General features: G+C 42.4%; 2 protein-coding genes across 2 annotated transcripts in view; both read left to right on the plus strand.

Annotated features, from left to right (window-relative positions):
• LOC109377125 (lysosomal acid lipase/cholesteryl ester hydrolase-like) overlaps positions 1–13,955 on the plus strand; it is a 46,212-nt gene that overhangs the window by 25,090 nt on the left and 7,167 nt on the right. The window contains exons 7-8 of the mRNA XM_019633378.1: positions 11,938–12,084; positions 12,977–13,048. Coding sequence (XP_019488923.1) covers positions 11,938–12,084; positions 12,977–13,048 — 219 coding nt within the window. The remainder of the gene's footprint in view (positions 1–11,937; positions 12,085–12,976; positions 13,049–13,955) is intronic.
• On the plus strand, positions 8,275–11,250 carry CH25H (cholesterol 25-hydroxylase). The gene has a single exon (XM_019633380.1). The coding sequence runs from the start codon at positions 9,128–9,130 to the stop codon at positions 9,938–9,940; it is 813 nt and encodes a 270-aa protein (XP_019488925.1). The 5' UTR covers positions 8,275–9,127; the 3' UTR covers positions 9,941–11,250.

Below are 13,955 nucleotides of genomic sequence, written 5' to 3' on the forward strand. Positions count from 1 at the left end.
TTTTTGTTTAATCATGGCCAGATATGAAGCTAGTGTCTCAACCATAATGTGGTTTCTGTAAGTCTTTTAATTTTTAAACTGTGTTGTTCATTGGTAAATAATCTGACACTGACTTGAGGAAAGCTCAGTGTGCAAGCACCCAGTTCCCTCTTTGCCTTAAAAGGCTCCCCACTGGAATGGCCTTGTATTTAGGGATCAAAATGACCCTTTCTCGTGTTCTCATGCAGTATGCTGAGTCAAATCCAGTGACACCCCAGCTGTGCCAATTATGAAGATCCTATAATGAATTTTATCAAATCTATCTGTGATCACTGTTATTTAGCAAATGTTTAACTTGTTCAGGTGACTTGAGGAATTCAAAAAGAAATTCCACTCATTAAAAAAACAACAACTATATTTTAAATAGCTTGAAGATTGATATAGTCAACCATCTATAATTATGAACTCTTGTGTGACAGGCCATAAATCTACCTGTTTGAGGAAAAAGTCCTGTGGAGAAGTGATACCACTATTTTTCCTGAAATGAGTGTACTTTTTTAACCAGCCGCTATAACTCAGTGACCACGTGTGTGAAGCAAAAGCCATGAGGCTGCCCATGAACAGTGTCCTAATTCATTTTTTCACAAAAGAAATATGAATGTGAATGTTCTAAGATGAAAACTCAGGGAATTGCTTTGTTTTTTAGTTTTGTATGTGTCCGTATTTTTAATACTCTTGATTTGCATTGTTGTGTCAGGAAGCCCATATTCACCTGCTTTTCTTATAGCACTGTTTCCTTACAGTGTTGTCAGAGGGACAGAATGACAGTTGATATGTTTTTCTGATATAGTTACTTTAGTTGCAATAATAAATGATACTTTGTATGGGCTAATATGTACAGACAGCATAATACTACTTTGTAACATTTAAAAAGTCTCATTTAAACTTCTCAGTAAAACTCAGTGAGCTTCCTAGGCTTGAAGGATTGTGTGTATGTGTGTGTTCTCCTTTATTTAATAGCCAGTCTCTACTTCCTTTCTCTTTCGGCAGGACTCAGGCTTTTCCTTCTCATCTTACCCCCCTCCTCCTTCCTCCTTGTAAACCTCACTGATGCTGCCTGAGTACGTTAGCTCTTCTCCAGTGGGGAGCAGAGAGTGATCTCAAATCCAAGGAAGGTTCGGGGATGGTTTGGAAACTGGCCTTCGACATGATCCCGCAGGGTCCACTGAGCGAGGCTGTGAATAGCGAGTAAGCAGTGACGAACCCCATCTGCAGGCGGTGGCTGGTGGTAGGCAGGACCATGGATGCAAGGACTGTCCACCCAACTCCTCTTTGAGCAAATGAAACAACTGGAGCTGGCAGAGACAAATCACACCATAGGGCCCCCAAAACTTAGATTTGGGGGTCTAATGTGATCTCTCCCACTACTCTGTGAAACTGAAGGCAGAAGACACATCTTACTCATTTCTGCATACCCAGAATCTAACACACAGAATATAGTCAGTAAATATATGTGGATTGGCAAAATGTGTGAAAAACGATTTCTCTAAATGAAGTTAGATGCACAGATAACATCTGGGAGGGCGTAAGGACTGAAATGGAATCTGTTGTTTTCACAGCAACCACAGAAATGAATGAAATTGTACTAAATGCAAAGGCTATACACCCCCAGGAGGGTGCCACTCCCCTTCTCGCCTTATGTCCCCCCAAATAAAACATGCTTCTTTTTTGACCAAGGCAAACTGGTGTGTCCAACCGGGTACAAGATTCTTGGGTAGGGCCAGAAAGAAAAGGCACTGCGTGGGTGTTCTTGTTGGCTGTTCTCTGCCAGTCGTGGGCAAGAACTCAGGTGGAAGGATGGCTTCAGGGCCATGGGCAACTTGGTTTCTCTTGCTTTGGTTGCTGCCATGGAGGCCCCTGTAGATGCCCTTGAGAACTTGTCATTAAATCCCCCACACAGCAGACCATGGGGATGATCAGGGACTTCATTCTATAGAGCCCTCCTTTTATCTGGAGTGTTTCTACTTCACCTCCTTTGCAAACTTTTCTCTGGGAATGTTTCTTCAGCACGTGGGCCAGGCTAGAGGTAGAGACGTTGCATTGCTATTCTTACTAACGTTGGGTCACAGTGTACACTTGCCTTTGCGGGTGGCCTCTTGCCCCTGACATAGCTGCACAGGCTCTTTATATCATTTTTTATATCTTTATAACCTGGGCTGCTTTATGGTAGGTTTGTTTCATTGTTGGCTGAGAGTGCTGACGAGGTTGGAGCGTATACCTCAAGGAGTCCTATAACAAATTTGTAGGGCGTTCTGACTCTGTTCTTTTCAATTGGATTTGATATGTGTTCTGTTAAGCCGAATGCAAAGATATCCACTGACCTGTAGGGCAAGGAGTAGTTTAGTTAATATCCTGCCAGTTTGGAACTGGAAGATACTGTGTTTATGTGGGCAAAGCCATCAAATGAAGTTCCAACTGAGAACGAAGTTATTCTTTCTATTTGCCACAAGAGGGCGCTCTTGCCTTTGCTTCCAAACTTTTTCATAAAGAGGCTTTCTGTAGTCTCTTCCTCTGGGAAAGGCAGAGGACATTGTTGATTTCTAATTTGAGGACTGACTGGTAAGCTCAACCATGTCTGTGGTCATTTCTAGGATTACATTTAATGCATAACATCTGAAAAATGTTTCCGAAGAATACCTGTGCCCAAATGTGACATGAAAATTAAAATTTTCCTAATAGAGTTGTCAGAACCTCAGACACAGGGGAGGAAGTAGAGGTGTCTTTAACACCAGGCCTCACACTAAGGAGCAAAATTTAGACTCTTTATATTCTCTCCAAGTAATGAAGATTATTCTGTGTTTGTAGGTATTAAAGATCTTAATTTGTTAAATGTAAACATCTAAAATACACTCTAAGTTTAACTCTTGTCATTTATTTTTTAATACATGGAGAGATTTTTAAACTGTGACTCCTGAAAGGCAACATCAGATTGCAATAATTCTGATTTTTAAAAGTTTGTAGTGATTCATTCAAGAGTATTTATTGAGTACTTATTATATTGTGCTAAGTGCAGGTTTCAAGTTCAATTCCAAACTAAGCAGAAAACTCTCTGCCTGCATGTTTTAGTAGTATTAACACAAATACGTTGCATTTTACATGTGCCATTTTACATTAAGCCTTCTCACGAGGCTTTGGTCTTTGCAGCAACCCCTTTGTCAGGTGAGGCGAGCATTTTCTCTGCGTTACAGGCAATGTTATGCCTTTTAATGGGGATAATTTTATATGTTTTAAATATTTTAAAGACATTGGTGAAAGTTCCAAAAATATCAGTAGAAGCACCTGCATACATGTGATCCTGATGGATCAAAAATATAAAGTGTTTAAAACCAAATATGCATTACCACCTGTCAAAAAGAGTCTCTGGGGGGGGGGCTAACATCCCCCATATTCTTCACCAGCTTCCCCTGTTTTGGAGTGGACAATTAACGTTTCCTGAGTCTTTTGCAAACTGCCCTATAAATACAACTTCAGTGCCCCATCCCAACTCCAGAGTCCTGCTATAGAGGCACCTACCTTGAAACTGACATTGACCAGTTTCTGCTCTCAGTTTGGCTGTAACTTGCCATTTAATCCTAGCTAGTCTTGACTTTTCTGAGGGTAAGTCTTCATCTTTACAATGAGGAATTCGATTTTGACCTTTGAGATTGCTCCACGCTCTGTGAGTCTTAACGTATTACAGTTGTAAGACATTACAACACTTCTCACCTCTGATATCCAGGAATAATTGTTTCAGTTAGCTCTATGCTAAGACCGTGTCACCTAATTTTGGAAAGAAACAGTCAAAGATCACACAGAAAAAAACAGATTCTGTCATAGATAAAGGGCTATGCCAACTACATGATCTGTTTTTTTGGGAGGGGCCGTGTCCAAAGTCATTTGCTGAGTTGGTATCAGATAACTTCAAGATTGTGTTAAACCTGTGTGTAGACTTGGTTGTTGTATTCTCAGAAAAATGATTTGCTCTCTGGGATAGCCAGAGAAGAAAGGGTTCCTGTCATCCAACCCTGTCGGAAAGACCGTGCCAAGATAAAAATACACAGGAAGTCAAAATCACCTGGAGAAGTACAAGAAAGAGTGTGGCCGAAGTCCTAATATCATCAGAAATCAGTAAACACCCCCTTTTATGGAAAGCCAACCCAGTGGATAAGTAGACCTAAACTAAATAACCAGTGCTCAAAAACAAACAAAAAACTATTTTTTTTTTAGTCTTGCTTTAGAGCCAATATCTTTTAAACAATTATGTACACGGTATAATGCTTGGCACTGTGGGGAAAAAATTCTAGAAGACAGACTCTGTGCCCTAAAAAGACCTATTCATCTAGCAAGCCGTTATATAAATTTTGTGTAAATTAGAAGGTGCACATTTAAAGGTGCACGTTTGCCAATTCAAGAAACTTTAGTCAACTAAATAGGGTTCAATTTGATTTGGGTCCATTAAGTGATGCTATTTTAGACCACCCAACAACTTGTGTCTACTTTTTCAGCGTCCTCCATGACATGGAGTGGACAACTGATGAGATTTTAACTGACCACTTGCCCCGAGATAGTTGCATTTGTACTCATAGTTCTGAGCAGAATTCATTTGTAAGCGTGAGAAAGTGAGCTTTGATGGTTCCTTTGGGGCACTGAAGCAGCCAAGAATGAAGGCTTAGTAAATGGGATGTGATACACTCAATAGCGTGGTGTAACTCTCAGATAAACTTTTTTTATTTTTTAAATGATAAAAAAAAANCTGGCTGCTGGCTACACACGGTAGCCCATGGCAACCCACTGCAGCAGCACTGCAGCCTACGCCATCGCCGGCGACTCACAGAGCCCAGCTCCAGGTCGAGCTGTTGTTCAGCATCTTAGCTGTAGAGGGCAGTGTCACTGGCCTTCATATGTGGGATCCGAACCGGGGCCCTCTGGCGTCCCAAGCCAGCTCTTAACCATTGTGCCACTTGGCCGGCCCCTTGGAGTTGCCTGTTATTGTATACAGTGAGCTGGTACACAGGACTAGTCAGGAGATGGGAGACAGGAAGTGTACTGTTTCCATATGCTGGACCCTGACTTCACTGAGGACAATCTACAGACACTCTTACTGGGTTTTGTAATATGACCCTCAAACACAAGCCAGTAACTTCCCTGGGGCCAGCCCTAGAGCTATGTGACCCCCAAGCTCTGTTCAAGGAGGAAGCAGTTTGTATGAGGAGTTGAGAGCCAATTGAAGCCATGTGGTCCATTATGCATGCGTTATATATATGTTTTATGTATGATATGTTTATACACACACACAGGACATCCCATACAGGAATATATACATACCTAAAATCAGATATAGCACATCTACTGGCCATGTCAGAGAGTTTTACAGGAAATACGGACTGTTCTCTCATCTCAGAATCTGACTCACAGAAGATGGGATTCTCCGCATAGGTGACCAGACATGCAGATAAGATGTGACTCCCTCAAACCAAATTGATTTTGTAATGGCTTGGGTAATAGAAGTATCAATTTTTATTATAAACAATTTTGAGGTTACAAATAAAGTCCCCTTTAACTACCACAACTTCTCTTAGGTGCTTTCCTTAGAATTAAGCACAGTACTCAGTTTGGGGTCTTTTCCTATAGACCTTGGTGTGAGAATTTCTGGGGAGAAATGTTTTGTTTTAATGTAGACAGTATCCAACTATGTATATTGTTCTGCAGATTGCATTTTTCACTCTTGGAGAGCTATCATGTTAATACATAAAACTTTATCACACTCTTTTTAACTGCTGCATTGTAAGTTTTCCATTACAAGGAACTACTTTATTTAGGAACTTATTTAACCAGAAACCTGTGGTAGACATATAGGTTGTTGCTAATTTGCTGTTGCTGCATCCTTGCCCCTCTCTGCCCCCCCCCCTTTTTTAATGGAGAATTGAAATTGCTGTGTCATAGGAATGTTTTCAATTTAATTTAATCCCTGGAGATTGTGATTCAGTAGCTTTATAACGATGCAAACTCCTGCTCCCCACCTTGGAGATGTTTTTTGTTAAATCTGGAGTGGGGCCCAGGATCTCTGGTTTTACCAAGTATCCTACGTAATTCTAATGTAGGCTAAACAGACTCGTATTTGGGAATCACTTTTCTAGACAACGGTGTTTTATAATATCTTGGGAGAGTGACAAAGTGAGAGTAAATGTTCATAAAACCTTTGAATTAGCTGCTCTGGAAAGTGTATGTTCCTTCCATGAGAGCTGAGTGTCCTAACTCTTTTCTCAGAATACAAAGGTGTAAATTGTAAGACATCAAAGTTGATATGAGGAGGGCCTGTAAATGTGTAAGGTGAATTTTTCTTTCTGGTAATACTGTCCTGCTTTGACATAATTTTCAGTGGAGTTTGCCACAGTAGTGTTTGGGTAACAAAGTGTCCTGAAGATCAACTCACTTCACATTTTTTGTCAGTCAAAAGGAGAGCTTGGCTTATTGCGATTTAAGTCAGTGATGCATCACCCTGTTAACTTATTTTTGGTAGAGAACCTCAAAAAAACATGCATTTACCACATGTGACCATTATGGAGACTCAAAGCTAGCAGTTTTAGAAACAGATGCTTTTCATGTTGTGTAACCTTTTCTGCACGTGGCATTTACTTCCTGGTTCCCCCCAGCTAATCTCAGCATTCCTCAGGATTCCTCAGGACAAGAGGAACATTCAAGGAGACCTGGTATCTGGCTTTAGGTATTGATTGACTGTCTTGTAGAAGACAGATCCCAGGCTGTGTGTATGTGGACCAAATTTGCTTGAAGATGTGTTGAATACAGCCCACACAATGTTTTAAGGTTAAATTAGTTGTACTATTTATTTATTCATTTATTTATTTTTAAACTTTATTGGGGAACAGTGTGTTTTTCCCAGGACCCATCAGCTGCAAGTCAAGTCATTATTTTCAATCCAGTTATGGAGAGCGCAGCTCACTGGCCCATGGGGGGATTGAATAAGCAAACCCGGCGTTAAGAGCCTACGCTCTAACCACCTGAGCTAATTGCTTGCCCTAGTTGTGCCTTTTAAAAAGCGGGATATTTAACATTGAAATCTTGATAATTGATTATTTTGGGGGGAACGAAAGGGAAGCTGTGTGCCACAAAGCAGTTGCACATGTAAGGCTGAGCATAAGCTTCCCAGTTCACCAGTTCTCGTCACCCCCTCATCATCACCCTGGGCAGGGTGGCATTTTCCATTTGCTGTTTTAGTTGCTTCTGTTTACTTGCCTGCCTGTGTTAGTTTGCTAGGACTGTGAAGAAGAGTCTGTGCTATGTCTCTCTCTTAGAATTCTGGTGGTTTGCTGGGCGTTCCTTGACTCGGAGAAGCATCACCGCAGTTCCTGCCTTCATCTTCACATGGCGTTCTCCCTGTGTGTGTCCAAATCTCACTGTATATTTGTCTGTTCAAATTTCCCCTTTCTATAAGATCACTGCTCATATTGCCTTAAGGCCCACCCTAACTAACAACCTCATCTTTACTTGATTACCTCCGTAAAGACCCTGTCTCCAAGTAAGGTCACATGATGAGATACTGGGGATTAGGACTTCAATCTATCTTTTTTGCGGGGGCAGAAGCACAGTTCAATTCATAAAACTGTCCTTGTAGGTGTTTGAATTTTTCATTCCTGCTTGTCCTTCCAGAGGGTAGACATCAGCAAAGGTGTAAATTACAAGGGGACAAATTTGGGTTAGGTATAGGGAAGACCTTTTCCCTGTTTCCTGTTGTACAAGTATGTGGAGATGTGCCTTGAGGCTATAGTGATTGCCCCCCAAATACTCAAGCACAGGTTCAATGCCCTTTACTCAGGACTGATGTAGGCCAGGAGTTGGCAGACATTTTCTGTAAAGGTCCAGATAGTATATATTTTTGGCTTTGTGGGACATAATTAGCTTTGTTGCAACTACTCAACTCTGCCAGTTTAGTGTGAAAACAGCCTGAGACAGTGTGTAAAGAAATGAGTGCGACTGTATTCCAGTAAACTCTGTATAAAAACAGTCAGTGCTGGCAGAGGAGGAACGGGGAGTTATTGTTTAAGGGGGCCAGAGTTTCAGTTTGAAATGTTGAGAGTTCTGGAGATGGATCGTAAAGGTTGCATAACAGTGTGAATGTACTTAATGCCACTGAACTGAACACTTAAAAATGGTTAAAATGGTAAATTTTGTTTTATGTGTGTTCTACTACAAAAAAAAAAANTTTTTTTTTTTTTTTTTTTTTGGGTAAAGTGAAGCCAAACAGTCGCGGTCCCCTCTATCGCCGCGATGTCTCTCCCTTCCCTTCGCTGGTCAGCGCGCTCCGGACGCGACGCGTAGGGACTACCCGGCGGCCGGGGTTTGCGGGCTCCTCCGGGCGAGTCTACATGCGGTGGGATTTGGAGATTGCCGGGAGCCGGCGGGGATAGATCTCCGGAGACTAGAACTAGAGAACGTTCCAGTCCAGTCACCAGGTCCTGTCGGATTTCCTGCGTTGCTCGCCGCCGCGCGCGGCGGGGGACCCCTGAGTCGCTTTGAGAAAGGATACATTTGCGGTTCTCGGCTGTATAGATTCACACTGGGTGTGCAGACAGAAAGGATCCGAAACACAGAAGGTATATCGCTTTAAAAAGTTTTAAAAAAATGCAGTTATATTTGCGTCTTTATGAAAACATTTACACACAGTTATATGGATGCATTTAAAAATACAAGTAATTGTGCCCTGATGGCAAAGGAGTTCTTTCTGGTGGTGATGAAAATATTCCCTATCTTGTTTGGGGGTGGAAGGGACTCAGATGAACTGAGTTGTCAAAACTCGTAGAAACTCAACACTGAAGACCTGTGCATTGATTGTATCGTGTGTGAATTGTCCAATTTAAAAAATCAAAACAATTCTGCACGCATATGAAAAGTTACTGCCATTGCATATTGCATATATAAAAGCAGCTGCAGGTGTGTATTTTAGCAACTAAGCGCAAAGCTGTAGGGTTATATATTTCTGCAAACTCTGAGCAGTCGGGAAAAGGCGGCTGACGTCATTCGGGGCGGGGCCTAAGCCCCAAGAAAAGCCGGTGGCTCCAGAGCAGCAGCCGCCGGCCAACGCAGCCTCACCATGAGCGGCCGCAACACCTCCGATCTCCAAGTTCTCTGCAGCGCCGGTCGGCTGTTCTTGCAGCCCCTGTGGGACCGCCTGAGGACCTGGGAGGCCCTCACCCAGTCGCCCTTCTTCCCGGCCATCTTTTCCATCACCACCTACGTGGGCTTCTGCCTGCCCTTCGTGGCGCTGGACTTCCTGTGCCCCTGGGTGCCCGCGCTGCGGCGCTACAAAATCCACCCCAACTTCTGGCCAACGGCGCGGCAGCTGCTGCCCTGCCTGGGGCAGACGCTCTACCAGCACCTGGTGTTCGTGCTCCCCGTGACGCTGTTCGGCTGGACCCGCGGCCGGGCCCTCCTGCCTTCTGAAGCCCCGGAGCTGCTCCAGCTGGTGTGCCACGTCGTGCTCTGCCTGCTGCTCTTCGACGCCGAGTTCTTCTTGTGGCACGTGTTGCACCACAAGGTGCCCTGGCTGTACAGGACCTTCCACAAGAGGCACCACGAGAACTCGCCCTCGTTCGCGCTCGCCACGCAGTACATGAGCGTCTGGGAGCTGTTTTCCTTGGGTTTCTTTGACATGGTGAACGTGATGCTCCTTGAGTGCCACCCGCTTACTGTCCTGGTCTTCCATGTGTTCAACATCTGGCTGTCGGTGGAGGACCACTCGGGCTATGACTTTCCCTGGTCCACGCACAGACTGGTACCTTTCGGGTGGTACGGGGGCGTGGCCCACCACGACTTGCATCACTCTCAGTTTAACTGCAACTTCGCCCCTTACTTCACACACTGGGACAAACTATTGGGAACTCTGCGGTCTTCTCAAGCCAAGTAACAGGCACCCCTCCCCGCGTGGTGGTGTGGCCGCGGTGGGCAGTGGGTACCGCTCAGACCCAGGACTGTTGTGCCTTTCACACTCGAATCAGGAGAAACACACCAGAGCTTTGTTTGACTTTTATTTTTTTTAGTAAGTAACTTATTACCTAATGGAAATTTATGGATAAAATTTGATGTATTTTTACAACCTGATAAAGTAATTTGTATGGTTTTTGTATTTTTGATGTCGAATTCTAGCTCACTTCAATAGCCTTGATTCCTGGATATAAATTAGATGTTCATCACTGGCATATTTAAATCATCTCTAGAAGGTTTTGTTTGTAGGACAAGTAATATCCTAAAATAACATATTTTTAATGGAGAATCTGATATCTGACTCTATAAACTATGAAGCATGTTCCTGCTGGACAGTAACTAAGATGACTGTATATTTTATATTTTTTCATAGAACTGTATATTTATATTGGCAGAAATGTGATTTGTACTTAAAAAAAAAACCAGAACATAAACGAAACAAGTACTGGCTCCTGTTTCACTGGCATTTTGACTGCAAAAAACTAAAATGGGAAGAGGAAGTTGGGATAACCGGATCAGAGCCTCCATCAGCCCTGCCATGAAAAGAGAGAAATCTGGTGGTGGTGTTTTGGGGTATGGGGGGATAGTAGGAGAGAAGGAGGCAGGAGAAGGGGTCTATTGATTGCTTTGGTCTAGAAATTTCACAAAGAAAAAAAACACTATTCTTTTGTATGTATTTCAGCTGATTTCTGCATAACAGGTAATTGAAAGGGTTACTCTGCAAAGTTTTAGAGGGATTAACACTGAGCAACCATTTGATTATTTGCAGGGAGGGTGGTATTGGGGGATGAATAGAATTTATAAAGTGCCTTGCTTTGTAAAACTGGTGAGTCACATGTGTGCATTAGAGAGACTGATAGAAACGGGTTCTGGGCATTGTCTCCCCTTTCATGAAGCCATTTAGTGTAAAAGGCATCATACACATCACCTCTCCAATCTGGGAATTTTGTCTATTCACTGTTCTTAAGACAAACACGCAAACTGCATAACCCTTTCTCAAAGAAAAAAAAGTAAAATTTGACCCTAGACCCATGGTTTCTCACCTATAAAAGGAGAGTGTGTCTTAGATGTTCTTAAAGATTACTTGTGACAAGAAATGTCCCGAGTACTGACCACACACCTGTTACCCATCATATACCCCCTCCATCTGCTGCCTAATTGTTTCAGTTTTATCTTTGGAACGTAGTTAGATAGGGTGAAGTTAAAAATCAAGACAATTTAGGGCCGGCCGAGTGGTGCGATGTTTAAGAACTGGCTTGGGATGCCAGAGGGCCCCGTTTCAGATCCCACATAGGAGGGCCAGTGACACTGCCCTCCACAGCTAAGATGCTGAACAACAGCTCAACCTGGAGCTGGGCTGCCGGGAGTCGCCTGCGACGGCGTAGGCTACAGCCACTGCTGCAGTGGGTTGCCATGGGCTACCATGTGTGGCCAGCAGCCAGCGTGAGCAGNTATGGTTGGGGGTCACCACAACATGAGGAACTGTATTAAGGGGTTGTGGCATTAGGAAGGTTGAGAACCGCTGGATTAGATGAACCCTAGGCAGACACATTGCTGGTCAATCAGTTTTGAATCTTTCTCAGAAGTCACTACGAATCCATCAAAGTCAGGTGAAGCTCTTTGGGGATGACTCTGGGATGAGTGATCATTAAGGTCATTTCCCACTGTAAAAGTCTGCTGTAAATTTGATTTCCTGCCTCCTTTTGTTCTCTCTTTTAAATACACATCTGTAACACCTGCTTTGGCCTTAGTAAACATACTGCATAGGTATCCTAGTTTGAACACCCACTGGTCACCATTTCTCCCTTTGGCCATCCGTGGAGACACGTGGCACATGTCTCTGTGTCTGAGGTGGGTCCTGGAGGCCTGTGTACCAGTATGAAATGCTGAGATATTCTGGGGTTTCTTTTTATTTTGTAGGACATATTTGGGGTCAAACAGTTTCTTCCCCAGAATGAAGTTTTGAAGTGGCTGGGTAAGCATGTTTGCAGTCATGTCATTCTGAAGGAGCTTTGTGGAAATGCCCTTTTTCTTCTCTGCGGATTTAATGAGAGAAATTTAAATATGGTATGTATGTTTATAATAAGGCTTGCTTCAAACCCTCAGTGGTTGGTTTTGGTTTATCTGTGAATGTGCTCCTTTGTGTTGGAGGCTGTGGGCACGGTAGGAACGAAATCATTAGAGCTCTCACGAGGGACCAGAATCAAGGTCAGCAAGTGGCTGGAATACCATCTGCTGCTGTCCTCAGGCCTGCGTGGCTATTGCCGCATTGTATCCATATGGAAACCACTGACAGAGGAGATCGGTCATAACTTAAGTCTCGACATTTATATTTATTCTAGTGATTTGTGTCTTTAAAAAATTATTATAAATGTGTTTAAATTTGGAATGGCCATTTACACACACACACACACACACACACACACATGTATGTGTATGTGCACCTTTATATATTTATTTTATAAAATGTAAGCCCTTGGACAGCAATATGCTAGTGTTTTTAAACATAGTTGTAGTTTGTAATGTTGCATTGTGAGAACAGGTTTTAGAATTCTGGAATGAATGCTCTAGGGAATTTTTTTTGAAGTGATATTAATTTTTCTTGTTCCTGACACTAAAAGTGAGGTATTCTCGTTATATAAAATTTTGGAAATCCTGGAAAGTATGAAGAAGAAAAGAAAAATGAGCAGTAATCTCAACTCATACAGTCCCATGGTTAGTTACCATGTTGCTGTATGTCCTTCTTTCATATGCATGCTGTGTGTGGTGTGCTTGTGGTGATACATGTTTTTCAAGGACATATATGTAGTTAAAGAATTTTTTTCCTGCTCTTAGTCTCATCTATTTGAGCTTGTGGCTCTGTAGTTTTTAATGCTTTGAAGGGAAAATTTTGTTTGTTATCAGTGCTTTCTTAACACTGTTTTTATTCTTTTTTTCCCCCAACATGTTCATTTTGCAGTCTAGAGTGCCTGTGTATATAACACACTCTCCTGCTGGAACTTCTGTGCAGAATATGATACACTGGAGCCAGGTAGGCATTCCAGGAGTGCATTGGGGATTGTGAAAATCAGAGTTAGAAAGACCCATGCATTCCCACCAAGCACCTCTCTGGGAGCCCTTCCCAAATAGAAAGACAGTCTGCTTACATATCTGAACTGGTGCCTTTCCCCAGGGGTCCTGCATTCTGGTCATTGTGTGTGTGTTGCTTTCGTTATCCTCCCCGGGAAAAGCTGTACTATGTGTGTATTCATCCAACAGCTATTGGGGTTGACTTTTCTTTCTTTCCCCTCCACTCCCCTCTGTCAGTTTTTCATTGAGTCCCAGATTTATTTTGTTTCTGTGTTGCTTCATACAGCAAGATTTTAGAGCAGCTTTGGAGAAAGAAGCAGCTCTTTCAACATTAACCCGTGAACTGAGCAAAATAGGCCTGAAACCTCAGCGGCTAAACCAGAGCTAAACCAATCATGGGTGTAAATGGGAGACACGAACTTTTGAAATAGAGTTTGATTGTTTTATCACATATCACAGAACTAATGCATGTTCGTCTGTTCCGAAAGATTTAGAAATTACACATAGGCAAAAAATAATAAAAATTCTCTTAAGATTAAAAAATAAAAGAGTTCTATAGTCCTACACAGAGATGGAAAACATGTACCCGGAGATACGAAATATTTCTGCCTTCTACCCTATAGCTCTTCCTGCATATCAGTTCAGAATGAAGTTGTTAAAGATACAGATAGAAATAATAGTTTTCGGAATAGATTAGTGTATTTTCTTTGACTTAACTGTTTTGTAACTTGCTTTTTATTTACCCTAACAATAGATCAGGGACTTATTTCTACCTCAGGATCTACTTATGTACAATTCTCCCCCTTAACTTCTTTTTAAAATATGAAATAACTTATTATTTAAGCTCCAAACCAAGATGCTATGGGTGT

This window comes from Hipposideros armiger, unplaced genomic scaffold, assembly GCF_001890085.2.
Source record: "Hipposideros armiger isolate ML-2016 unplaced genomic scaffold, ASM189008v1 scaffold_1298, whole genome shotgun sequence".
NCBI classification, from domain to species: domain Eukaryota; kingdom Metazoa; phylum Chordata; class Mammalia; order Chiroptera; family Hipposideridae; genus Hipposideros; species Hipposideros armiger.